The sequence below is a fragment of the Barbatula barbatula genome (assembly GCF_947034865.1).
Source record: "Barbatula barbatula genome assembly, chromosome: 1".
NCBI classification, from domain to species: Eukaryota; Metazoa; Chordata; class Actinopteri; order Cypriniformes; family Nemacheilidae; genus Barbatula; species Barbatula barbatula.
In genome coordinates this window covers 15,777,184-15,803,057 of record NC_136766.1, presented here as the reverse complement: position 1 = coordinate 15,803,057, position 25,874 = coordinate 15,777,184, and the positions used below count along the sequence as shown (strand labels likewise).

At 37.9% G+C, this 25,874-nt stretch overlaps 5 protein-coding genes across 8 annotated transcripts; 3 read left to right on the top strand and 2 right to left on the bottom strand.

The window, feature by feature from the left end:
* Nucleotides 1-275: 275 nt before the first annotated feature.
* arhgap1 (Rho GTPase activating protein 1) lies at nt 276-8,722 on the top strand. The gene is made up of 13 exons (XM_079469898.1): nt 276-381; nt 2,869-3,013; nt 3,947-4,039; nt 4,159-4,246; nt 4,929-5,060; nt 5,151-5,237; nt 5,391-5,489; nt 5,596-5,706; nt 6,134-6,210; nt 6,334-6,411; nt 6,493-6,618; nt 6,743-6,846; nt 6,935-8,722. The coding sequence occupies exons 2-13, from the start codon at nt 2,878-2,880 to the stop codon at nt 7,103-7,105; spliced, it is 1,302 nt and encodes a 433-aa protein (XP_079326024.1). The 5' UTR covers nt 276-381; nt 2,869-2,877; the 3' UTR covers nt 7,106-8,722.
* LOC306901810 (SPRY domain-containing SOCS box protein 3) lies at nt 8,652-11,256 on the bottom strand. 2 transcript variants are annotated; one of them, XM_079469913.1, is made up of 5 exons: nt 11,011-11,256; nt 10,623-10,789; nt 10,285-10,416; nt 9,652-9,842; nt 8,652-9,539 (listed from the first exon to the last, which is right to left on the bottom strand). In XM_079469913.1, the coding sequence occupies exons 2-5, from the start codon at nt 10,780-10,782 to the stop codon at nt 9,336-9,338; spliced, it is 687 nt and encodes a 228-aa protein (XP_079326039.1). In that variant the 5' UTR covers nt 10,783-10,789; nt 11,011-11,256; the 3' UTR covers nt 8,652-9,335. The 2 variants fall into 2 exon arrangements, with proteins under 2 accessions (XP_079326039.1, XP_079326040.1); XM_079469914.1 differs by having other exon boundaries at nt 9,656-9,842; nt 11,011-11,207.
* Nucleotides 11,257-11,851: 595 nt separating this feature from the next.
* Nucleotides 11,852-18,477, bottom strand: atg13 (ATG13 autophagy related 13 homolog). The gene is made up of 17 exons (XM_079457408.1): nt 17,847-18,477; nt 17,412-17,492; nt 17,215-17,295; nt 16,999-17,118; nt 16,825-16,871; nt 16,561-16,701; nt 16,362-16,402; nt 16,175-16,271; nt 15,952-16,050; nt 15,663-15,756; nt 14,602-14,697; nt 14,331-14,470; nt 14,154-14,241; nt 13,861-13,938; nt 13,510-13,623; nt 12,916-13,044; nt 11,852-12,636 (listed from the first exon to the last, which is right to left on the bottom strand). The coding sequence occupies exons 2-17, from the start codon at nt 17,478-17,480 to the stop codon at nt 12,559-12,561; spliced, it is 1,512 nt and encodes a 503-aa protein (XP_079313534.1). The 5' UTR covers nt 17,481-17,492; nt 17,847-18,477; the 3' UTR covers nt 11,852-12,558.
* harbi1 (harbinger transposase derived 1) lies at nt 18,024-20,034 on the top strand. 3 transcript variants are annotated; one of them, XM_079457420.1, is made up of 3 exons: nt 18,024-18,269; nt 18,676-19,367; nt 19,453-20,034. In XM_079457420.1, exons 2-3 carry the CDS (start codon nt 18,698-18,700, stop codon nt 19,827-19,829), a joined length of 1,047 nt encoding a protein of 348 aa, XP_079313546.1. In that variant the 5' UTR covers nt 18,024-18,269; nt 18,676-18,697; the 3' UTR covers nt 19,830-20,034. The 3 variants fall into 3 exon arrangements, with proteins under 3 accessions (XP_079313546.1, XP_079313548.1, XP_079313547.1); XM_079457422.1 differs by having other exon boundaries at nt 18,263-18,412; nt 19,453-20,031; XM_079457421.1 differs by having other exon boundaries at nt 18,263-18,434; nt 19,453-20,031.
* Nucleotides 20,035-20,366: 332 nt separating this feature from the next.
* Nucleotides 20,367-24,124, top strand: LOC306898473 (ras-related and estrogen-regulated growth inhibitor). Its single transcript, XM_079463973.1, has 7 exons — nt 20,367-20,528; nt 20,764-20,841; nt 20,938-20,994; nt 21,338-21,411; nt 21,926-22,073; nt 22,539-22,632; nt 23,381-24,124. Exons 1-7 carry the CDS (start codon nt 20,489-20,491, stop codon nt 23,568-23,570), a joined length of 681 nt encoding a protein of 226 aa, XP_079320099.1. The 5' UTR covers nt 20,367-20,488; the 3' UTR covers nt 23,571-24,124.
* Nucleotides 24,125-25,874: the final 1,750 nt, after the last annotated feature.

Sequence of the window (25,874 nt, the reverse complement as noted above, 5' to 3'; positions counted from 1 at the left end):
AAAACAATGCACAAAGAATTTATCCTAAACCTTTAGAGTAATACTAAAGGTTACTTGAGGTTAAAGTGTTTTAAAACCTTTCTGTTCTGAGTGTATTGATAAAATCATTCTCCATCCTAAATATAACTGGAAGGAAAAACTTGAACGGAGACATTGCCCTACTGCACAAAGAGACAAACGATTACATTAAATGACGATAATAGTATACCTATTATGACGACACATTATTAGGGGCGTGGCCACTCACTATCAAGTCGCCGATTTATGTTTTTTCCGGGGCGTTCCCGCTGGACTACACGGTTCTGAAACAGGAAGTGCCGCTTTAAAATTGCAAGATTGACAAGAGTTGTGAAGACTTCGATAGGGAGCGCTGAAAATTAGGTAAATCGGTATCTCTTTATTTGCCTTCGTGAAATCTGCGGGCTTTATCGCTTTCTTTGAGGCACACGACACAACCATCCAGACATACCGTAGGGAAACACTTGTTATAGGTTTCAAAACGATATGCCAAGTTGAAGCAGGTTTGCAGCTAGTTAGCTTAGCAGACTGTCGACCGAGCACACCGAGCCATCTGTGCAGCATCTTGCTTTCACACTTGCCGATATTAAAGAGAGAAACAGTCATGCGACTTGTTTTAAACCACACAAGTACGGATAAATTGGTTGATATATGCGTTTTTTTTTGGTTAAATGCGGTTTGAACACAAGTCCAGATGTTGCGTTTCCCTAGAAACGACTGGGAATCCGACTCAGTCTGTACAGATCTGACACAAACAGCAGGGGAGGGTGTTAGTCTTGCTCATGTAACAAACAAACGATAATGAAATAATGTTTTACGATTGACATTTTAAGTTCAGCAATGGTTGGGGGTCGTTCGTGTTAAGCTTTGAATGTGAATCTGTGCGGTGGATTGAGCAGAAGATCGCTGGATGCCAGTGTCGTGTATAGGCACTTGCATGTGATAATAATAAAAAATCACAATATTGATTCATATCTCTTGGTATTTCTCCTTCCATACTTAGTTCCAGTGAAACCTCCACTCAGTTTGTTTACAGTTACAAACGCAGTAGCAGCTCGAGCTTGACATAAACATCAAGCTCATACAGTTTCTTATTGGTTTTGGTAATTGTCCTGTATTTGCTGTGTATCATTTGTTGGGAGATGAGCAGAATCACATGATCGTGCTGAGGTAGTATACAAAAGTAGACCACCACACACTCAATCTGCCCTGCCTGCTTTAAAGTGCTTGAGTGTATGCATCCATGAGCACATCTGAACCTTACCAGAGGGCTCTGATAGAACCAATTGCATGAACCACCATTTAAACAGCAATGTTTATATTATTCTGCATTACTTGTTCAATCTACATTATAGATTACGTTATACCTTTCTTGTAAGATTTTTTTAGATCTGTTGCTGGTGATCAAGGTTTTCATTAGAGCTCTTGTTTTACAATTCTCTTTAGGGTCTTTGTGTCTAAATAAAGTGCCACCCTGATGCCTCCAAAGCACAAATGTGAATGAGACACTTTGTTTTAGCCGATGGTCTTGTAAACCGTGTGATGAATAAGAAGAGCAAAATTCGACTGGTGCTGTTTAGCCAAACCCCAAAATCAATAAGTATAGGGATATATTGGTTTTGGATTGGTGCCAATAGAAAGAAACAACCAGGATGTTTGCTGTACATGATATAGGAATACAAGCTTTTAAAATTGCTGTCTGCACCAACGCCAAGGCTGTAAAAAAAAAGATAAGGTCACTTCACATTTTTTAATCATTATGTGATGAATAACTAGTTGCGTCATCTGGCTGGAACTATTGTGTGATTGTGAATTATAGATATCAATGTGGGTGTGACAACAGAATGATACGGTGGATGTAGATAAGCGTGAAGTTGGCTCTTCTAGGGTTGTGGATATAAATAGGAGCAAAATCTAAAGCTGAGATGTCTTCTCAGTATACGGCTAACTGGCTAGCTATATTTCTGTGCGGGGGACTGTCACAACGGATCATTGTCTGAACCCAACTGACGCCAGAGCTTGAAGCCTTATGGCTATACACACACACCCACACACACATATACACACACACACCAATTTAAAAATGTCACATGTCTGCAGTTACACAAGATTGAATTAAATAGGGAATAATCATAAAGATTTTCATTATTTCTACAAAGCATGAGCTTTTAGACTTTAAAAATAAATTGGGGGCTTTTTTTACTAGTCAGTATTATTTGGCAAATTCTTAAAAATATGATGTGTATGTAAGGAAACACAGCTGATGATGTAGATTGCGGTTGTGGCAGCCAGTAATAGCTGCATCAAAGTCTCCAAGTGATCTATTTTTTTTCGCGACACCAATTTCTGTAAAAATCTAACTGCGCTAGATTAATAATGTGTGTAAAGTTGGCCTGTCAGTAATATACTATAATATAATAATGAGAAAAGTAATATAATAGGCATTGTATACTGTCTTTAAATGGTAAATTAACTAGAAAGCTGTGCTATGAAACTCACAGGAAAGCTTTCTTCATTGTTTGTGGTCACCAGAGTGAGTCAGTTACTTACTGAACATGTAATAAAAAAAGCTGCTGCACAGACAGTCCTTGACATTAAATGAAAAGTTCACCCCAAAATGTAAACAATTGTTCACTTTCATTCCATTTGAAATCTTCTGTGAAACATTAAAGATGACATTCTGTTTTACAATAGAGTGGTTTTACAATATAATTAGATGTTGTTTGGTTACCAGCGTTCTTCAAAATATCATACAGGTTTGAAATGACGGTGAATAAATGATAAGTCTTTGTCAGTACCTTTATTATTTAGCTTTCTGTCTGACATGTTTGTGTAAATGTTGTGTTTTAGAGGACCATCATGTCCTCTGACCTGCTGGTGGACCTGCATGATGATCTGGGAGGAGATGACTCTCCTAGCGCTTCCCTGGACCATCTGAAACTGGTACCGAGCAAACAGTGGCCACCAGATGACCCTTTTAGCCTAAGCAAATCTGGTGAGTGCCCATGGAGCTGTGTGTGTTTGTTCGACATGATGTTTTTTATATTGGTTTCATTTTGATGATTATTTTCTCAGAAAGAAGTGTTCAGAAAAGGAACTAAATGCCTTAAATACCAATCATGTGCTTGCTTTATTTATAACTGAAATTGAAACTTTCCAGTTTTAATAATTGTCACCATCTATTTAAAGAGTTTGCAGAAACACGAGAAGTCAATCAACATTACTCACACCGTATGCATATGCATTTATATTTATTCACTATTATATAATATAGCACTGTGTAAAAATTGCAAAGCGTTATAATGACTGGATGTTCATGTGAAATTCAGTATAATTGATTTTTTTATCTGGGTAAGAAAGTGAGGCACAGAGGGTTCGGTAGAGTAATATAAGATTTAAGAAGCTGACATCACTTCCTCCTCATTTCCTCTTCCATCACACTTTAGAGTGTGTTTCTAAATATGTTTGTGTTATATAACCAGCTTGAATGTTCCATATCTGACTTATTTTGAATTTCTTACTGCTTTTAAGCTTGGATTTGAATTCATACGACTTTACATCAAATTTTGTTTTACCATCTCCTCTAGAGCAGAGGTTTCAAACGTTTTTATGCCATGGAACCCCAAAATATGACAAACCTTCTGAGAGGGACCCCCTTCTATAATACATATATTTTTTGTATAAATAAGCATTAAAATGGTATGACAAATAGTAAGTGTGATATTATTATAAAGACAATATATTGTTTGTAGAAATGAAACTAATAATCTTCAATAGAATACATTTTTCTTAAACAAATTCGGGGGGAACACTTACAACATTCTGGAGGCCCCCTGTGGGTCCTTGTACCCCAGTTTGTAAACCCCTGCTCTAGAGAAAGTTAAAATCTTATTCTTAGAAGAAAAAAAACGAATGTTTTTTCCCGTAGCTTCAGACATTAAGAGTCTTAGTGGCACCTCACACCTGCCCTGGGATGACCCCTTTTATGACATTGCAAGACATCAGATTGTGGAGGTGGCAGGTGAGGCACTTCATACAAACCATGCGCATCACCTTCTAATAATTAATTCTCATTTAAAAGCAGTCTGACTTCGACTTCCCGCTTCAACTCACTTTTCCTCATACTGTTTTTTTTAACAGGTGATGATAACTTTGGTCGGAAGGTCATTGTTTTTAACGCTTGTCGCATGCCCCCTCAACATCAGCTGGATCATCACAAACTTCTCATGTAGGCATTACAGTTTCAAATTGTTTTTTTATGGTTATATGTATAAATGCATCATTTTTGATGTTCTGGAATTGTAAAGTAATTAGGCATGAAAACAGCTAAACAGCTTCACTTACTCTTCATATGTGAGTTACAACCTGTATCCTCTAATGTAACTGAAATTGATTTGTTTATTACTTAAAGATATAAGCCTATGTAGGGTGAATGGGACACTTTTTGAGATTGATTTCAATCAACCTGAATTCACCATTCGCTATTATGTTGAAATTATATTTTATTTTCCCACAGTATAATAAATGTGTATATATATATATATATATATATATATATATATATATATATATATATATATATATATTGAATTTAATGTAAAACATTATTTGTATTTGCTTATTCAAGTTATTTATTCCATACTGTATCATTTTTTGTTTTGCTTGTCTTGGTGTTTTTCTTCCTTTACTTTTGTCAAAACCATATGCTGAGTGTTCTGGATCATGTGCTCAGTTGAGGGCACCATAATGTCTTAAAACAAACCATTTTGATGAAGTGAAATGTATTGAAATCTTTTTAGTTCCCTGTTATTTTATGTAGTAGTTTTATAGGAAAATACTGAAATCTAGGTGTAAAGCAATAGAAAACCGTTGCATATATGATTATTTTCTCCATTGATGATTGTGTGCAGGTATTTGAAGCAGACTCTTGATAAGTATGTGGAGAGTGACTATACACTCATCTACTTCCATCATGGATTGACCAGCGAGAACAAGCCCTCTCTCAGCTGGCTTAGAGATGCCTACCGAGAGTTTGACAGAAAGTAAGTGATGCTGCTGTTAGTACAGGGTCTACTGCTATTAAGTAGAGCAAACCTTTTTTTTGTTTTTAAGTATTGCTGTGCCTTTTGCAGGTATAAGAAAAATATCAAGGCCTTGTACATTGTCCATCCCACCATGTTCATCAGAACCATCCTTATTCTCTTTAAACCCATAATCAGGTCAGTTGCTCTCTGTATTAATTATTCTGATGCACTGTCCTTAACAGTGTTCTTGTATTCTGTATTCGATAAAGTAGACTGTTATACTGAATCTTATAGCATGTAGTCTATTTTCTGTACTGTACCTCCTGTGTGCTTCTTTTTGGTTCACAGCTTTAAGTTTGGCCGTAAGATAAACTACATAAATTATTTGAGTGAGCTGGAGGAGGTTTTGAAGTGTGATCAGCTGGTGATTCCCAACAGAGTCAGAGAGTAAAAAAATTCAGTATTCAATTTTTATGAGAATAAATACAATATATAATACTGTATATATACTGTTATAAATTGTATATTGAGATGCAAGTGGCTCTTCCTGTAGGTATGATGATAAACTGCGTCTGTCTCAGAAGCCTTCTGCCGTCCCTGGAGCAATCTCTCCCCCCCTAAGTCCTCCCCTCCCTTTCCAGCAGTTTGGGGTCCCTCTGTCAACGTGAGTTTTTTAAAAACCCATGTCCTCTCATAACTCACACAGTTATATTTACTAATAGAATCAACACATTCATTCTTTATTTAACCAGGTAAAAACTAATTGAGAGTAAGCATTTACAAGAGTGACCTGGATATATTCATTAGGTAACAAAACATATTGCGCTATACCTTGGTTAATGATGGCAATACTGCCATGTGTGATCTCCTTCTCTTGTTCTGTTACACTGTACTACTTACTGTCCATATAGTTTGTTGTAGCACTTATGTTCTCTAAATCATCATTGAACAAAATGTAAAACGTAATGGGAAGTTCTTCAGCCATCTACATTCCGCTCTTTTTGTCAATTGTAAAAAATTATTTATTGACTTTGCTTTGGTTTTTGAAATGTGAGACTAGCAAAAGGTTAATTTTTCTTCTGTGTTCTCAGATTGAGACAAAGGGCAGCAAACTCCGAAGGAATTCCACAGGTGATGTTTAACACTGTTGGATTCTTGCAGCAGCATGGTAGGTGTCGTACTCATTTAGCTTTTTACTTTGTTACTTTCTTAACAAAAAACTAACAGAAAAGATAAAAACAACTTTTTTTCTATGGCCTATTTTGCATCTAAATTTCACTCTCGTCTTTAGCTCTGCAGACAGAGGGAATATTCAGACGTTCTGCAAACGTTTCTCTGGTTAAAGATGTTAAGCAGAAATATAACTCAGGTAGTCATATGATTCTCTGGTCTGTATTCAGATGTTGTGTCTTCAAAATGTCCTCAAAAATGTATGTGTTTGTGTGTATAGGAGAGGAAGTGATTTTCTCTCAGGAAGATGTTCACTTGGCTGCTGTGATCTTAAAGACATTCCTCAGAGAACTGCCAGAGCCGTTGCTCACCTTCCAGCTCTACAATGACATCATCAACTTCCACAGTAAGACAACAACACAGCATTCACATGCCACCTCTAAATATCAACAACTTTCAGAAAGCATGCAAAAAACTCACACACATGTTTGTTTGAGTCCTATACTGAAAGGTCTGTGTTGTGTTATTAGATGTTGACAGCAGGTCTTGGGCAGAAACTATTCGAACCATGCTGACGTCACTTCCTGAGGAGAACTATGCAGCGCTACGCTTCCTCATACGGTTCCTTGCTCAGGTAATTCCAATTGGTTTGCCTCAGTATTTTATTTCCTAGCTATGCCTTTATGCATTTCAGTCTTGTATTTAATGATTTTGTTATGCAGGTATCTGCTGAGAGTGAAGTGAATAAGATGAACAATGCCAACCTGGCTGTAGTGTTCGGGCCCAACTTGCTCTGGGGCCAAGATGCTGCCATGACACTTAGCGCCATCGGACCAATCAACAACTTCATCCGCATCCTGCTTGACCAACATCAGGAGGTCTTTACCCAATGAGAGGCAGCAGAAGACTTTAACTCCACCCCTCGCTGTTCCATAGCTTCGCTCCTCTGATACCGTGTCCCGTCCCTAGTGTCTCCCTATGTGTTGCCCAATGCATGAGTATTTGAACTGAGTGAAGCTACACGGAAAGAATAATTGAGGATGCTGAATTCATCAGTTTCTTTTCTCTCGTGCAGAAATCTTGTAGCTACTCTGTCATTATGGTACTGTCCATGCGGTATCATTTTTTCAGGTCTCTTAGCAGAGTCCTAAATCAATCAAACAATACATACAGCTGTAGTTCAGAGATTGTTTTGACCAGTGTGAATTACAGTTCATCTTTCAAAGAGTTCATCATTGTTAAGCAAAATGCACATTTGTAAGCTATAGTTAGCAAAAACTATGGACCAGTTCAAAGCACTACTCCATCTTGAAACACTTATTTTAAACATGTTTATTGTTTTATTATATAAAGTATATGAAATAAGGTATTGTCTTGCAGAGCTTTCATGCAGTCATCTTTTTTTATTATACCATGTATGGTTTTTATAATCTTAGCTCATCACCCTCACTTTATCACTTTGTCTTCTAAGTGGTTCAGATGCTGTAAGGCCACCACAGTATCTAACTACATATTTTGTTTTGTGGATGTTTCTTACGTGTAATGTTAATTCAAGCATGATGCTTAAATGGATTTATTGGGATTCCTTTTGAAATCAAAACCTGAAAGCATTTTCCGATCTTAAAATATGTCCTTGTTATTGGAGTTAATATATCTGCCAGCAGCTCCTCTTTTCTCTCTGTGTGTGATCTGTTAAGTAATGCTGTTGTATAACTTTACCCCAGATAAGATTGTTACTGGAAGATGTACTTCCTGTCAGGGACAATCCCATTGAGCTCATTTAAAAGCCCAAAGAAAGATAGAAGATAAAGTTTAAGACCATATAAAGTTTAAAGTTTTGTTCTTTTTGTAAGATTGTTGATGTTTTATCTATAAGACATAATGTTGTGTCATATGAGTTATCACTGGTGTGTGTGTGTGTGTGCAGAACGACCAAGTATAGAAACCGTTCAGTTCTTTTCAAGGGTCGTACATGGAGTGGAAGTTCTCCGTGTGCTGTAATTTGATTATAATTAAATCTGCACAAAGAAGGCTTGTTTCATGGATGAAAAGTCCACAAGACGCAGGTTCTTGGGTAACAATTATTTAGCACTAATAGGTTAAGTGTAATAGGAATTGTTATTAAATTGTAACTGTGTCATCATGTTCAGTAAACGTCCTATTCATGTCAATACATCTGAGTATTGACACGTGAACCAGTGGCTTAAATAGTTTTAGAAAAGCCCCTCCCCAAACCCATGTGTTTGTGTGCCTTACTGGAGAGATGATATTAGCTGTTTAAATCACCTTTTCTGGATGAATCTTTGTGCCATTCTGTTGTACCTGTATCGAAATGTTTATCTGTTATGTTGATGTGTTTTTCTGGTTTCCAGGTGGAACTATGATTACTTCTTTTGTGAAGTTTTTTTTTCCAGTTTGGCTGTAAAAATGTATGCTTTTGCTTTCGAAATCTTTAATTTTGTATGTCATTTTGTGAATTCAGTAATAAATTGTAAGAGATGGTGAACGTGTTTTTTGTTTGCCTTTTTGTAAGAACCCTGTATCAGTAGACAGGATAGTAGCAAGTATAAACAACATTTTTAGACAAATTTCATTAAACATTTATTTGGCTTTTGGTGCATAATAACACCAATAATAACTAACCTAAGAGTACAATAAAGATGATTGTGAAAACAGATAAGCATTGCGATTTTCACAATGTGCCATTGTAGCAAAGCAGCTTTATAGAAATATAAATATTTTGTAGCAAATGTTTAAAAATGAATTTCAATTGAACTTAAGGAAAGATCAGCAAAAAATGCATATTTGGTCAAATTCATGTGTTCACAATCTCTACATGATTCCATACAAATGACTGTGCCCACTGAACGTCAAGAAGCAAGCAGTGTCTGCAGTTCTTGAACACATAAATATGCAAAAAATAATTTTTCAACTTTGGTGTCTAGCTTTTCATCTTACTGATACATTTAAAGTATAATCCATTTTTGAGGTAGGCTTTATATAATGAGAATCCATCACAGTTCTCGCCACTGTAGTATCATACAAAACCTGAACAGTTTGTTGTTAAGTTATAGGTGACTGTGTGAATGGTGTTTTATAAATGAACAACAAACAAGTTATTCCTTATGATTGTGCATGTGTTAGTATTTGACACACCAGGGGTGTTGGCAGTTGTAATTTGTGTGCATTGGTATAATGTGAAAGGCTCTTTATGATGATGTGTATGCATTGTTCCTGTAGGGAGGACATTCTGTGGGTTCGTAAACCCAGCTGAAGCTCCGTTTCAGGAGCAGTAGAGCTCACCAAAGGATACAGAGCTTTGCTAATCTGTAAGGAAAACACTTTTTTATAGACTTTTAAACATTCAATTTCACAAGCAACAAACTACACCCATCATTTCCATATTCTTTGTGCAAGTGTTGTCAGGATGTTTTATTACCTGCCTTAGGCCTGTAAAGGCAACCCCAAGGTTTATTCCATTTCGGTAGAATGTCAGTGTTCCAGTACTCAGGTCCAACAGAATCCCAATTACTGTATTTTTGTCGTAAAACGGTTCTGTGTATTTTCGACTCCTTCCATTATGCCAGATAAAGCCCTTGTATGACAGTCCCCAACTCTCACTGTCCATGCCTTTCAACAACAAACACAAGTCTATATAATATCTGACAGAACAATTTGTATATTCATATTAAAGCGATATTTCACACAAAATCAACACTGGGCCAGTGTTGTTTGGTTACCAATGTTCTTCAAAATATATTTTGCGTTCTGCAGAAGAAAGAAAATTCATTTTGGGTTAAGAATAAATTCCTTTAAGCAATTGGTTTATGAAAAGAAGTTTTAAATTCTTATGCATTTAAATTTTTTTCTAAAATGATTAACAGTGCTTTCAAGAGACATTTATCTGAATAAGTTTTCCTTGGGATCAAACCCACAACCCTTGCACCGCTAAAGCAATGCTCTATCAGCTAAACTAAAGGAACACAACAGATTAGTTTACATCTCTCTACAATTCTCGTGATGAGTGTAGAAATTAGAAAGTTGGGAAGAACATTTTAATCACTGTACTCACCTATGAGGTTAATAAATCTATTGTCCCCTGTGTGCAGTAGAGCATTTTGGGTACCGACCCCCACCATCACAGAGCATCCATATGGAGGTTCAAGGAACTCAATCTCCCAGTAATGCTCACCATGAGTAAAACCTTACACAACAATTAGGTTGAAATAAAATGAATTTAATGATTGAACAACGTTGATCCTTTAAACCTAATGTGTAATACTGTACTAGAGCATAATAAAGGCATTTTTAGTATGAGCGGTAGTATGTGTTTTAAGTATTTCTGAGGTACTGCTACTGTAACCTTCTGACAAAACAGCTATTACGTCACTATTTACGCACGAGTCTCACCTTTGGTGCCTCTGACCCCTGCAGTGCCCTTACTCTCCAGCAGAGGACTGACATGAAAATAAACAGCCTGTCGGTATGGTGACAGCTGGGCATCAGGGGATTTACTGTGTGAATCCCACTCCCAACTCTCCCATATGTGATCCCTAAAAGAGCGCAGCATATTTTCTCTATAACAAAAACATAACAAAACATAGAAATCATTCACTATACAGAAAAAATACGTTTTTCGTCACGGGTATTAACAACAACAATAATTTGTGTTTTATTATTTGTATGTGATATTAACACAAGTATTTTCAAGCTGACAGTTAGATAAGATGTACAGCGCAATTTGCAGATAGGTAAGCAGCACGAACATTACGCTGTAAAGAAAACATACGTCACTTACCGCGTACGTAATGCGAAGGCAACGAAATGAAATAGTAAAAGTTACAAAAACTTTCTCTAGGCTTTTAAAATCCCTCGTTGGGTCGCTTTTGTGAGCAAGAAATACTGCTTATCCACATATGAGTTTTCATGTAGACACACAGTTAGACTGCATGAAAACATTGCTCAACTGCTGTCAAAACAACTAAATCCTAATATGGAGGTGGGTGTATATTATTACATTGCGACCAATTTCAAACTCTACTATGGCTGGGGATTACATGAATAGTAAAACAGCTAATGCTGACGTTTTTAAAGAGCGTCCAATCACCTAGCTTGGTTAATATTCATAAGCCAAGCCCTTGCAACAGGACTGGACGGACGTGGCGCAAACAAACGTTCATTTGAATATTGCCTTAAAGTGACAGTTCACCCAAAAATGTAATCTTTTATTCACCCTGATGTCATTTCATACCCGTACAAATTACATATTAAAAAGATTTGGAGGAATGTTAGCAATTTCCACTTCTGGGACATCATTGACTACCATAGTAGGGCAAATTAAATGGTAGACAAAGGTTTGTTTTCATAAATTCTTCAAAATATACTCTTTTCCGTTCAACAGGACAAAAAACAGTTTTTCCTACTATGGTAGTGGATGATATCCCAGTACTGAAAATTGCTATCATTCCGCCAAATATCTTTCTCTGTGTTCATCAACAATTAAGTTTATGCACGTTTGAAACAACTCGAAGGTGAGTAAATGATGACAGAATTTTTGGGTTAACTGTTTCTTTAACTGATTTTGCAATTCGTAAATTCGCCCCCAAAATAAACACTTTTACTAAAAGAAATAAGAATACTTGTTTGAAATCAGTCCGTTTATTACACAACATTTACATGCTATATTAACAAAGTGAGGGGGATAAAACACTTAAACAATTAAAGAAGGTCCAGCTCCTATATGACTATATGAATCATGAAAGAAAGAGAAACACAGAATGCCTCTGCGACCTCTAAAATCCTCACACTTAGTGATCGTGAACTGTCCTCTATAAAGCAAGGAATAAAAATGTAAAATGCTTTTTTGGCATTTACAAAAAGCAGGTAAGCGGATACAGACTCACAACCCACTGCTGTCAATGTTCACTATAGTGTCATTCAAATGAAAGCCTATTACAAACTATACATATTCTGAGACTTTAGATGGTGTCAATGCTACAGTGACAGAAATCTGCTTCAGTGACTAACCAGCACACCAGATGTGTTGTGTGACGCCAAAGTGAAGGCTGGTACAGGTTTATACATTCATTACAGTGAGGTTTACTTACAAGATACTGTCTGTCGTCTTAATAAATACAAATGTGAGTTTATAATCTGTTCATTTACACAAGACTATGGATTTTCCTGAAATCTGTTCACTCTTTCCCCAAGATAATTCTCATCATTGCTTATTTCACAAGGTCAAATGACATAAAACATGGTTAAAGAAGACATCCAATGAAAGGTGCTTTGTGGGAAAAAGTAAGAAGAGTAAATGGGTTCTGAAGGATGCAATCTCTGATCTGATCTATTGTAGGGTGTCCACAAACGCGTCAAACTCATCAATGTTCTTCTCGTAAATCGACAGTTTCTCAGGAAGAGAGTCCTGCAAAAATATAAATAGTGTTACCACTAAATTAATATTTTAGGGTAAGAATTTGTTTTAGAAATGTAGTACTTATCTACACAAATCGTATGTTACAACCACACCTATTTAAATATTATGCAATACTTTGAGTAGCCAAGGTAGTCAAGTTGCAATACAACTATAGGATTCTCATGTTTGTTTGCTAGAGATGTTCTAGATTAAAGGTCAACCTTTGCCGGATATATATTGCAAAAATGTTAAGTGTGTGCTGTGAGGAGAATATCTGCGTGTTTTTACCAAGTCCTCTGCCATAGATTGAGCGCTGACTTCAATGGACAGACTCGCAAGTTGAGGAGGGTTTTGAAATTCTCTATAAAAAGTGCCCAGGTCCATCGGCAAAAGGTCATCCTTAGAGAACGCTGGTTTCTATTTAGCACACAGAAACCACACTAAACACAATGCACCACTCTAGAGTAACAGTTGTACTGATTTTTAACTCAATACTACAGCTCAGATCAACATATCGGAATTAAGATTCCTTAGAAACAGACTTAAAAATAACATAATCAAGCTGGGATCTCTCCAAGCAAACACCAACTCAATTGCTTCAAGGTCTTCGACTGGGTGTGAAAAATCCCTTAACATAATGTTTTTGTAAACTGAAATGCATTAACTACTCATCAAAGCATCATCACAGCTTTCTGCCTCAGCTCAAAGTTCTTATGTGATGATTAATTGACTTATTCATCAGATAATGACTTATTCATCAAACACATTGATTTTATGGATTACTAGGTGAACATGTCCATACACTCTATACAGTTATTAGCATAAGTACAATTAAGCTAGCCATTTCTTCCACATTGTTTCATTATGTGTTGGTCCACTTACAAATTCAACCATGACAAAATCATCTTGTGCCTGTCCTCCACTGTGGCTTGAGCTATTTGAGTGCAGACTGCCTTGCAGAGGCGATGAAGGGGCTGGGGATGGAGGAGGGTGCACCTGCAGACAGAGATAAACACTGTGAGAAACAGGCTTTACGAGTTAAAGCATTAAGTGCACACAAGGCTTTCAACTGCCCACTCTTGACTCACTCTCGGCACCTGGTTTTGATTTTGTAGCATCATTTGCACAAAGTTACCCACTCTCCCCTTTAATTAATAAATGCCTAAATGCATCATTTCAATCGAACTAAGTTAGTTTGCTTGATCTGGAATATAAGGTTTTTGGTTGTAATACCATTGGGTCATTATCCTCCAGGTCATTGGCTCTTGGAGCAAATGCAGCAAAAGGGAGATCCAGACCAGTTGTTGTCACCTGATATACACACAAACACAATCTTTCAGAATCCCATCACATTATAAGAATGCAAAAATGACTTCCCCGAAGGGTGTGTTTATTAATTTTTTTATGTATAATAAACATTGCATATGCTAAAAATATATAAGAAATATATAATACAGCAATGACCAGAACTATAAAACTACAGATATAATAAAGTATCACCCACGTATCTTTGAGTGAGTTTTCACCTGAGTGGCGGTTTTGTTGACAAAAGCTCCAACTTTCCTGGTGAAAGTTGTTTCTGGAGCATCGGAGGGGGACACACTCTTCACCTCACTACCACAGACAAACACACACATTGAATCATTCGTGATATGACAAAACTTATTGAGCAATACTTTACATCTTCGAAAAGCCTGTCTCACTTTCTGCAGGATGTGGGTGGGATCGGATGTGGGGACTGTCCAGAAGGGCATGACGGGATGCGATCATGCTCAGCTGCAGTGCCATGATTTGGCTGTGGCTGTAACAGTGGAACTCCACCCTCTTTACCGGGCACAACCATCTGTTGAGTAAAGCACACATACGGTCACCTCAGCCAGGGCAGGACTTCATACAAAATTCAGAGGGGATGAGGGCCATAACCTGAGTTATGTTAGTGAAGGCAGTGCAGTGGTAGTACAGTGTCTGCAGTACCTGGTGAGGATGTGCGGTAGCAGTACAAGCTGTAGGGTGGCACAAATCCACAGTTCCCAAAGGGGGTGTCTGATATGACATACGAGAGCTGTACAGCTGCGAAACAAAGAGAGAGAAACTCATAATATATAGATTAAGGTTTCAAGCCCGGCACTTTATAAAGCTCACTGCAGAGCAGCGAGCGAGAGGAAACAATAGAAGGTGTGTCCCAGCAAACACAAACAAAATTGCAGGCAGGTGAGTTCAAGGAGAAGACAGCAGTGACTGTAGTGTCCTGAGTGGTTCTTAAATTATCGCTCACAGGCTCAATGATGCTGTTTAACCCTCTTCACAAAAGGATTTAAGAGGTTAAAGGAGGATAAGCAGCGAACTAGGGGTTAATAGGGAAGGCAACACACTCTCAGGAATTAATCTGCATGCGCATACACACACACTGGACTCACTTGCTGTGAGATGCCAAGCCCCATGAGGGGAACCTTCAGTGTGGCCATCAGGGCTGGCTTAGGTGTCTTAAAATGTGCCTGATTTACAGTGCACACACACTATTTACACACAGGCAGAAAGAAAGAGAAAAAAGAGAGAAAGGAAGAAAAACAAGGACAAAAGAAATGAAGGCACTAACACGATAAAAAGAGAAAATAAGGATAGAGAGAGAATCAGGTGGCATTTCTGACTTTATTTACTTATGATCTTACATGTGGGGGTCTGAACCCTTCAATACTTTGACAAAAGCATCACGTGGTAACAAATATAGAAACAAGTAGCACCAAGACACCAAACACACAGAAAAGAACAAAGAAAAGCACTGAAGGGAGAATTTTGCTACGTTTTAACAATGTGGGAACAAATATTGTTATTCTTGACTGGAGTGATACACAAGCGAGAATTTCATATAATGACAACTGCTGAAAAACATTGAAGATAAAACACCTAATTATGAGAGGATACATTTGATCGCTAACTGACAGGTTACCCGCAGATGTGCTGAGGCTTCACTTGTGCAAATAAACCAAAGGAATCTTACTGCAGTCAGAGGGGCAGGTGATAGCAAGCGGTATTACCTGTGATGGTGGGGAGGTGGAAAAGGACGTAGTGCACACCTCCTGTGAATCTTCTATTCCTGCATAGGCCCCTCCGTCGTCCTCACCAGGTGCTCTGAGAGAGAAACATTTGAAAAGAGATGGTATGAGAAAGGAAAGGAGGTGATTTGTCAGTTTGAATCACTATACTACATATATGTAACAAACCAGTTAAAAGTGGACTGCTAATATTAAATCTTAAATTAACAGGACTTGCTTTTTCAAACAATCTTATGATATATCCATACAGTAACTTTGATTGTATATGCACCTGTAGCTGCAGGGATGCATGTGTGCCATATTAGTGAAGGGACGCTCCACAAAATGATCAATGATAATGCCCATAATGGGGCCTGTTCTCTCAAACTGCCTGTAAAATCAATAAAACATCATCCTATATATCATACTATCACAAAGGTTCATTATTATAAAATGTTATAAATATTTTAAATGCGTTTTTGTTGTCATTATATGCATCAAGCTGCAATATATACCTTGAAGACATTAGGGCCAGGTTTGTGCGGTACGCACAGGACAGAGTGATGGTGCCTATGGGAGTGCCTACAATACCCACTCTCACTGTCTGGAACCCTGCGAGGAGAGAGAATATATAAGCTCTACATAGAGCATAACATGTCCTTTATTTATTTTCCTTCCTAAGTTGGTCCCTTCTGCCATTACCTTCCCCAAGACCTGTCAGCTGGACATCTCCAAAATAAATCCTATCAAAGAAATGTTAATAATTACTTATTATCCTTATGGCACCCTGTGTTCCACACGTGACACATTGTATTTGTAGAGTATTAAGTAGAGTGAAGGAGAGATTGGGGAGTAAATACGTGTTGAGATTGTTACGGGACACAGCCAATGTATGATATACCTGTAAAGTATGACGTAATCATGGCCTTGTTTACGTGAAAGCTTGTAAGCAGGTGTCACTCTGGAGATGGCCAGTAAAGACTTGAGCAGCAGAGACAGTCGATTATAAACTGTATAGGACACCTTAATGTCCTTATCACACCTGGGAAAAAGATTATTTACTGCAGACACTACTTAAGTGTTGGTATCCATAATGTATCCATCTGTACATAGTGGACAGCTGAACACTTTCTTCAGTTTGTGTGAAGCGAGTGTGTGTGCTTACTTTTCGTTCATTTCCAAACACCATGTCTCCAGCTCCATGGAGTCCCCCTGCAGAAATAAAGATAATCCATTAACATCCAGGTAAACATATCTTTACCATGTGAAGCATTCAGTCAGTTTTCTCTGTATCATAATACTAATATATTATTGACAGCGAGTTAAAAAAAGGCAGGACCTCTGAGGTTTTAAGGGAGATCTCCACACACATGGACCGGCCAATGCCAGGCAGTTGTCCAGAAAGAGCTTTTTTTGCCTCATGAGTCACCTCTGGGATGTCTTTTATTGCCAGATTAAACTAGGACAGAACAATAACCAGACAAATATAGATATCACATTTGTTATGACATAGAAAACAGGAAGCTTGTCAGAAGATAATCCTGGCATGTCTTACCCAGTCTGAACCTGTGGGTGATGAGGATGAGCAAGTGCTGATCTTTTCTCCAAGTCGTGCCTGAACTATGACTTGCACTGTCTGAAAGATGCACAAATAAACCAAAACATCCCCAACGTGTTCACTGTGATCCAAGTGTATATAAACACACCAAAATAATGTAGGATTGTTGTTGTGCATGTGATTAATGCAGATACCTTCAAGGCGAAAAATTTGATGAATTTATCCAAGTCTTTCTTGTCCTGTGGGCTCAGATCACTATCCATTGTCACACGAGCCTGAAATATACACAAGTACGCTCTCCTCAAAAAAAGCTGACGAACTCACACACAAATAAGTGAAAACATATTCCATGATCAATAATAAACGCATCACAAAGATTGATGTATTTTTAGAGTTATTCTATCGCATCTATATGACAGCTCAAGCATTTGAACATGTCATCAATGTAAACACAACAACAACAACAAGGCATTCGTATGTTCAAAACACATTTATTACAATGATTGTCAGCTAACAACCGCCGAGAATTCTCGACAGATTTTAAAATAGCAGAGCTGTCATTTCTCTTTGCCAGTCTTCAAAGAAACCATATATGCTAGCGCAATAGCAAAGCACACGCACATACTTACAGTTCATCACAGAGTCGAGATTCAACTGTTAACACTTGAAATATGACGTTAACGGTGCAATACGACGTGACCGATATCGTAAAATACAGCCTAAATGATCCTTTATGCAATCATAACACCACAACCCCACATACTGTCAGTCGCCCCATTCTTGTTTATTTTGTTTCTTGGCTAGCTCAGGATGACGTGTTCGCTCGACCGATTCAACAACAGCCCTTTCGTTATATGGTGAAATTTGGTTAATTCTATCTGAAACTTGAATATATCACATTAACGTGTACACATTTCAATATGCATTGCTTTCGCTATTAATGTATTGACAAAAATGCCGACTGTCATAACGAAAGTGCGGTGAACGAAAAACAAATTGTTTTGATGACGTCAGCAACAAACTGCTCCGCAGCGTACACATCACCAGTGCTGGTAATGAATTACGAATTAAACACTGTTTCTAATAACGTTGTGCATCTCTCATATATAAATGAGTTGGTCGTTGCGAATGAGTCTATGTCGTTAACCAAATGATGGATCCGTAAATTATGACAGCTAGGCTAATATCTGAACATGTAACAAGCTTTGTTAAACTCGGTAACGTTATGCTAAATACAGCTAACGTTAAATGTTTCTTAACAAGATGTTGTCAGTCTGGCTAGCGATTTTATATGCTTTTATCTTGAAATTCAACGCCTAACACATAAATTCATATGATAAAATGAAATGATGAAACATTGAATACTAGCATGAATTATATGTTTGTTCTGTGGTTCAGTTATATTGACATGACATTTTATTTCACTTATTGACCTTCACGTTTGCCATTTGCCCACAGGTTCTCCTGAACGATGTGAAGAATGGCAATCTCTATAGCAATCCTAGACTGTGACCTAGTGCTGCATGGTCGGGGGCACAAAACACTTGATCGATTTGATATCGAAACGGTGTCAGATGAATTTCTGCTGACAACATTTGGTTTTCCACGTGAGTTCATTTATTACCTGGTGGAACTGTTAAAGGACGATTTGTTGAGACGCACACAGAGGTCGAGAGCCATCAGTCCAGATGTTCAGGTACTTGCAGCCCTGGGATTCTACACAACAGGATCCTTCCAGAGCAAGATGGGAGATGCGATTGGCATCAGCCAGGCCTCCATGAGTCGCTGTGTTTCCAATGTCACTAAAGCTTTGATTGAAAAAGCACCAGAGTTTATCGGCTTCATGAGAGACGAGGCAACCAGCCAGCAGTCCAAAGAGGAGTTTTACCGGACAGCAGGAATTCCTAATGTCATGGGAGTTGTGGACTGTGCACATATTGCCATTAAAGCACCAAATTCGGATGACCCCTCCTATGTAAATAAAAAAGGATTTCACTCTATCAACTGCCAATTAGTATGTGATGCCAGAGGCTTGTTGCTTAGTGCAGAGACACATTGGCCTGGTAGTCTGACAGACAGAGCTGTATTTAAGCAGTCCGGTTTGTCAAAGCTGTTTGAAGAGAAGGATAATGTCGATGGCTGGCTTTTGGGTGAGACCCACTGTTTGTCTTTTCTGTACATTGCCAAAGAAATACTTAAATACGTAAATGTGTGCAATTTTTTTCTGCCCTGTAGGTGATAACCGCAATCCTTTGAAGAAGTGGCTGATGACTCCAGTGCAGAGCCCAGAGTCTCCTGCTGACTACCGCTTTAATCTGGCCCACTCCGCAACGCATGAGATTGTGGACCGCACATTCAGAGCCCTTCAGACACGTTTCCGATGCCTGGATGGGGCAAAAGGTTACCTGCAGTATTCCCCTGAGAAGTGCTCTCATATCATTCAGGCATGTTGTGTGCTGCATAACATTTCCTTGCAGTCTGGCCTTGACGCCTGGACCTTTGAAAGAACTGAGGCCACAGACCAATCCGAGGAGGATATCGACCCCACTGATACTGTTGACCCAGATGCACTGATAGTTAGACAGAAACTCATCCAGGAGCATTTTAGCTAGGATGGAAAGTAGGATTCACTTTTTCTACTTTAAGGAACAAATGAAAGGTGACTGAGAATAGATAACCATAAAAAGAGACTTTTAAAGGTTCTCGTAGATTAATTGTTGAGTTTCGTTTCCTTCTGTTTGATATTTTTTGTTTAAAATTATAGCGCTGTAAAATGGAGTAATTAATAAAGAACATGACAACAACAGTCTGTGCATTATTGTCTTGCAGTGGTGCTTTCTTCCCAAAATCTGCTTCAAATAGTTTAATTTGCAAACAAGGCAAACCTCTTATAGTTAAAAGTGTAAGATGTTATGTACAAATGTATGATGTTATATAAAGATATGTTACTCCAAAAAAATATTTTAAATTTAGCTCAGGTTAATGACCAGTATTGTTGGTGGTAAGAGCTGCTCATGGGACCTGGCTGTCAAAGGCGATAAATCAGCTGTTTTTTTAATGAGACTCACAGTCTCCGCTGGTGATGAATGTGTGGAATAAGAAGAGAGACTGCGGTGAACAATGACGTCCTGTCCCCAGTGGGTGTGCTCATTTTCTAATGTCATTACTAAAGGTGGACAGACGGAGAGCATAAACCCGGAGTCTGATACTCTGCTTCACTACTCCTCTTGAATCTCCACCGGATCACCGATATATACTAGTCTGCTACTGGATGGTTACGTTTTGTTATTTTTACAATTTGCGAGGACAAAGTAAGTATTCTTTTTGTATCTTAATTGATTTGGTTTTCTCTGATCGTACTCTAAGCTTAAAATTGTCTTTGCTGCATTAATACATTTTCGCTGGTAGACACACCAACATGGAAAAATATGTACAAGTTTGCCATTAGCTCCTTTAATTTAACCATGTACATATGTAAAAAGATTATAATTATTATTATTAGTTTATATGTTCTTTATATCCACATGCCTTCCACTTTATTCGCAGTGATCATGACAGAATCTGTACGAAAGATGATGAAGGCGAAGCTGGTGGTTTTAGGAAGAGATAACTGTGGAAAGTCTGGTAATGCAGCTAGGCCTCTAATTTATAAGACATAATTTTAAATGATTAGACTTTAATGACTATAGGTCAATAAAACTATTATCTTTTTAACTTTAGCCCTTTGTGTCAGATTCATCACCAAGCGTTTCATTGGAGAGTATGAACATAAGCGAGGTAACACAATTCTGTCATCATGTGCTTACCCTTTTCTCATATCAAACCTTCATGACTTAGGACTTTGTTCTGAAAAAACTAAAGAAAATATTTGGAAGAAAGTTGGCAACAGAAAACTACTGGTACCCATTGACTACCAGCGTTTTTGCTTACCAACTTTCCTGTAAACAGGTTTAAAATGACAAGATGGTTAATGATGATAACATTTTCATTTTTGGGTGGATGACCCCTTTAATGTTCCTCTGTAAAAGTAAAGCGAACAATAAAATGATGCATAGTGTTTTAATGCTGCGAGTCTACTGCTTGAATTTCAGTTTAACATGTCATATATTTTGTGTCTTAGAGGTCACCTACAGGTGTCAGAAAGTCGTGGATAAAGAGCTGATTGAGCTGGAGATTTTAGACACTGTTAATAAGGTACAGCATGTCTGAGATTAGATCTGACATGTCGCTGTGTTGTATTCAGTTTTTTACCTATTAAGGGGCCGTCTCCTTGCCATGTCGCTGTGTTGTATTCTGTTTTTTACCTATTAAGGGGCCGTCTCCTTGCCACTGTGCATCTGCTGCTGTTTTACAGGGACATTATTCCACCATTACAAAGAAAGACAACAGGATGGTCTTTCAAATGGCTGATGAGGCACAGGACTCTCTAAACCGTTCCATTCCTTTCATGTGTCTTGTACTGAATCTCAGGCAGTCTGAGAGGCTTTAACAGTCCACCTGCCATTTTACACAGATCATTTGACCCTGTGTTAATTTACAGGGTTAGGCTGAAGTGATGAAGTGTGTGGATTAAGAATCTGTAAAATCTGATTCTGAAAGCCTATAGGTGTTCAATGCCTGCATAATTACATCATCTTAGACATACTTACCTTATCCCATGTAAAAGGTGATGAAATATTCAAATGTGTCAATCTGTGTGTGTGTTTAGGAGTGTGTAGGACCTGCTGCATCCTCTCTGGAAAGTTCCATTAAATGGGGTGATGGGTTTCTGATAATGTACTCCGTGACAGATCGCAACAGTTTTGAGGCTGTGTCGGGCCTGAAGAGACTGATTGATCACAATAGACAGACACTCGGTAATACTGATCACTAATCTGTGGCTGTAACAAATCATTTCGTATTTAATAATTCTGTTCTGGAATTAGTGCTATGTGTACCTGGCCACGCCCTCCAGGAGGAGGAGTCAAATCGCCCATCACATTCGTTAGCCATGTGGTTCTGGTTTTGAGTAAGTCATGTTGATGTCTATGGACCCTCCACTGTTATTCAGCAGTGTGACTCACTCTGTCTTAATACATCTCAGAGATTTCACCTCAGGCACAGACTGTTTGACTCTTAATATAGTGAACTGCTTCCTATAAGTTAGTCAATGTGAGATGGATACATTGCAAGAGACAAAGAGTAAGACAAAGATTCCATCTACGCGCTGCACCTTTTAATGATACTATTCATCTCCTGGTCCTGTCATTTTAAGGGAAGTCTGTTCTTTGTCAGATGCACACTACTTTTATTAAACAGCTCAGTGTTTGTGTGTTTTTCAGGCATTCCAACAGTCATTGTTGCTAATAAATGCGACATGGAGAATGGACGAGTGGTAAGGACAGATCAGGGACAGGCTTTGGCCTCAGAGCTGAGGTCTGTATACTCTCCTAACAGTTATTGTAATGTATCATATTTGTAAAAGTAAAATAATATTTTATAGTCATCGCACAATGCCCGTCCCCCCAAAAAAGTCACACACTCTAATATTTCCCTGGACCGCCTTTAGCTTTGATTACGGCACGCATTCGCCGTGGTATCATTTCGATAAGCTTCTGCAATGTCACAACATTCATTTTGCACCAAGATCTTTGTTGATGATGGGAAAGTTGGTCCGGTACGCAAAGTCTTCTCCAGCACATCCTAAAGATTCTCAATGGGGGTTAGGTCTGGACTCTGTGGTTGCCAATCCATGTGTGAAAATGATGTCTCATGCTCCCTGAACCCCTCTTTCACAATTTGAGCCCGATTAATCCTGGCATTGTCATCTTGGAAAATGCACGTGCCATAAGGGAAGAAATAATCTGGTCATTCAGTATATTCAGGTAGTCGGCTGACCTCATTCTTTGGGCACATAACGTTGCTGAACCTAGACTTGACCAACTGCAGCCACCTAAGATCATAGAACTGCACAGGTGGTGACTTTTTTTGGAAGGGCAGTGTAGAACTGTTCCATGGGATTGTTTCAGTTGTTTAACATGGCATTTTGATATTGCAACAGAAATATTTACCAATTTATGCCCAAAAGGTTTGAATTCCCCTTTCACGTAAGCAACTATCACGGTTTTTGTTGTAAGGGTGCTGGTGTTTGTGTAAAGATGTGGCTACTCTGTTTGTGAAATAGATGTAGTTTCTTTGAGCTGTCTGTAGCGGAGGACACTTCAGCAGTGGAGGCTTCATTCGGTCAGCTGGTGCGTGAAGTGCGTCAGGAGTTTCAGCGTCACCTACTGGCTATGGACAAGCGCTCGCGTATGCTGCAGATGAGACATGCGCTCAAAAACAAACTCACACGGAGTAAAACCATGCAGTGGTGACCAGAGAGACAACATGCAGATCAATCCTACTTGCTGCATTCATTATTACCACAGTGCCCAAATTTGAAATGACTATCGTTTCATAACAACATTATGGATTTTATAAGTTCCTACTGGACTTACAAGTACATACATTTGTTTTATCTGTACTGTATGTGTCCATTTGTGTGTGTTTTTAGTCAAGTTAAAGCAGAAAAATGTTGTATTGGTTTTAAAGCTGCAGTGTATCATTTCTTGTGGCGGACAAGCAAAATCAAAGAAATCATATATTAAAGAAATAAGTCAAGTATGCTTATAGGTGCTTACGCATTTCATGTACACTTTGCTTGTCATGTATTAAGTCTTGCCTAATGTGGGCAGATAATGTGCCTTGTGGTAATTCTGCCTTTTGATTTGTAATGTTTGGGTGCTCTCTAAATCTATTTTCACGTTCAAATGTCTCTATGAAATTGAAATGTCAAGGGGAAGCAGAAACCATTTTATGGCATCATTTAGATATTATTTAACGTTCTACATTCAAGGAGAGTGAAATGAGAATAAATTGTTTATGCAGCATGTTACAGGACATTTTTGTCTGGGTTGCTCTGGAAGAACATCTATAATTTGTTTGTTGAATACTAAATATACCAGAAAAGTTAGAGGTTGAATAATCTTTAACTAGAGTAAAGTAGACTTGATACATGTTTTTTCAGGGGAAAAAAGAGAATTTAGGGTTACCATGTTTTCTGCAGTGATAGTTTTCAAATCAAAGCAGTTGTCCACTTTTTGCCTTTGGTTTCAGTCTTTGAAAATTGTTTATTAATATTTAGGTGCGGCCAATACATCGGTTATCGGCGTCCAATGTTATAAAATTTCCGGTTATCATTATCGGCCAAAATCTACATATCGGTACATCCCTACTTTAATCTTATCTTCTTGTACATCTAGTTTATATACATGTCAGTCAATCATGTGCATAGAAACCCATAAATGAAACTAAAAAGAAACTACTTAATTTACAGTTTTATTTAGCAAAAATGATAAAAAATAAATAAATACAAATTGAGCAAACGCTCCAGTAATATCCAGCCTCCTCAACACAAAACAATTGTGAAGTTATAGATTCAAATAACTTACAATTGAACTTGAATTCTATGAGAAAAGGTAAACAGACATCAGGCAACACACAAGATTAACAAACAAAACATATGAAACTGTAAAATAGTAAACAAAACAAAAGAGCAATACACATCCTTTTTAAAAACTATTCTGAAAGAATCTAGACACTTTTTATACAACAAATTAATGTAAATTGTGTTTTTCATTTATACTTTAGGACATTAGATTAAGAATTGATATTTTCTGTTGCAATAATCTAAACCTTGATATTTACTTGAGGGTTTCATCAACCTGAATGAGGTAACAGCATGAAGTGTAAAAACGTGAATCGCCATAAGCATTATTATGCTTAAATATCTTGAAAACATGAAGAAACGCCTGAGCTCTCAGTAAACATTAACATCTGAAGAAATCAGGTTCCACACACAATGCCCAATTCTCATGTGCAAGTCACGTGAATGTGAACACAGTGGATTCCTCTCTATCTCATCAGAGAACATCTGTCACAGAACCACCGTCAGTCCTATAAGCCACACCTGGCCAGGATTCTGTGCTCTAGGGGAACGGGAGATGACATTTGCAAATGTCACATCTGATGAGCTTTTACGTAAGGGAGACCCCTATCCTTTTCCTTTTCTTTAACTGCACTAAGAAACCTGACATACAGCTAAGCATGTTTCTCTGGATGTCACTTTGGAATTTTTGCAAGTGTGATAAAATATGCTTTAGTATTACTTTTCATTAACTAATATGTATATGTGTGTGATATTTTTCAAATATTGTATATTTAAAAAAAGTATTTGAAAGCTCAGATGTGATGTAAAAAGAGTGGCAGACACCCAGATAATCACACTGGAATAAAATAACCGAATTAAAAATATACCAGCAATTCACGATGTTTATTTTCATAAGATGTAAACACTTGAAACTTCTTGTGTGTAGTGGTTAGATTCGCTCTAGGCAGCTCAGTAACATCCACAACCAGAATGATCAGACACTGGATGATAAACTAGGTTCCATTTCACAAAAGGGAAAAAAAATCTCACTCATTGTGCTGACAACTGACTATCACACTGACAACACTACAATGGAACAGCCTAACATATCCTATAGAACTTAAGGCAACCAATACACAGAGGCTACTGCAGTCCAGATGTGTTTGTTCAGCACTGGAAACACACAAACCTGAAATTAAGATATAAACAC

Bases quoted from the DNA above. Each gene is read 5' to 3' on its own strand.
- atg13 (XM_079457408.1), bottom strand. From the start codon at position 17,480: ATGGATAGTGATCTGAGCCCACAGGACAAGAAAGACTTGGATAAATTC. The intron at 16,051-16,174 runs GTATATATTGCA...TTGATTTTACAG, and splicing joins CTGGCCCTAATGTCTTCAAG to GCAGTTTGAGAGAACAGGCC. The intron at 13,939-14,153 runs GTGAAAACTCAC...TGTGTATATCAG, and splicing joins TCAACAAAACCGCCACTCAG to GTGACAACAACTGGTCTGGA.
- harbi1 (XM_079457420.1), top strand. From the start codon at position 18,698: ATGGCAATCTCTATAGCAATCCTAGACTGTGACCTAGTGCTGCATGGT. The intron at 19,368-19,452 runs GTGAGACCCACT...TCTGCCCTGTAG, and splicing joins TGTCGATGGCTGGCTTTTGG to GTGATAACCGCAATCCTTTG.
- LOC306901810 (XM_079469913.1), bottom strand. From the start codon at position 10,782: ATGCTGCGCTCTTTTAGGGATCACATATGGGAGAGTTGGGAGTGGGAT. The intron at 10,417-10,622 runs GTGAGACTCGTG...TTGTTGTGTAAG, and splicing joins AGGGGTCAGAGGCACCAAAG to GTTTTACTCATGGTGAGCAT. The intron at 9,540-9,651 runs GTAATAAAACAT...TTTTCCTTACAG, and splicing joins CCTTTACAGGCCTAAGGCAG to ATTAGCAAAGCTCTGTATCC.
- arhgap1 (XM_079469898.1), top strand. From the start codon at position 2,878: ATGTCCTCTGACCTGCTGGTGGACCTGCATGATGATCTGGGAGGAGAT. The intron at 4,040-4,158 runs GTGAGGCACTTC...TTTTTTTAACAG, and splicing joins TCAGATTGTGGAGGTGGCAG to GTGATGATAACTTTGGTCGG. The intron at 5,061-5,150 runs GTAAGTGATGCT...TGCCTTTTGCAG, and splicing joins TACCGAGAGTTTGACAGAAA to GTATAAGAAAAATATCAAGG.
- LOC306898473 (XM_079463973.1), top strand. From the start codon at position 20,489: ATGGTTACGTTTTGTTATTTTTACAATTTGCGAGGACAAA. The intron at 20,529-20,763 runs GTAAGTATTCTT...CTTTATTCGCAG, and splicing joins TTACAATTTGCGAGGACAAA to TGATCATGACAGAATCTGTA. The intron at 22,074-22,538 runs GTAATACTGATC...TGTGTTTTTCAG, and splicing joins TCACAATAGACAGACACTCG to GCATTCCAACAGTCATTGTT.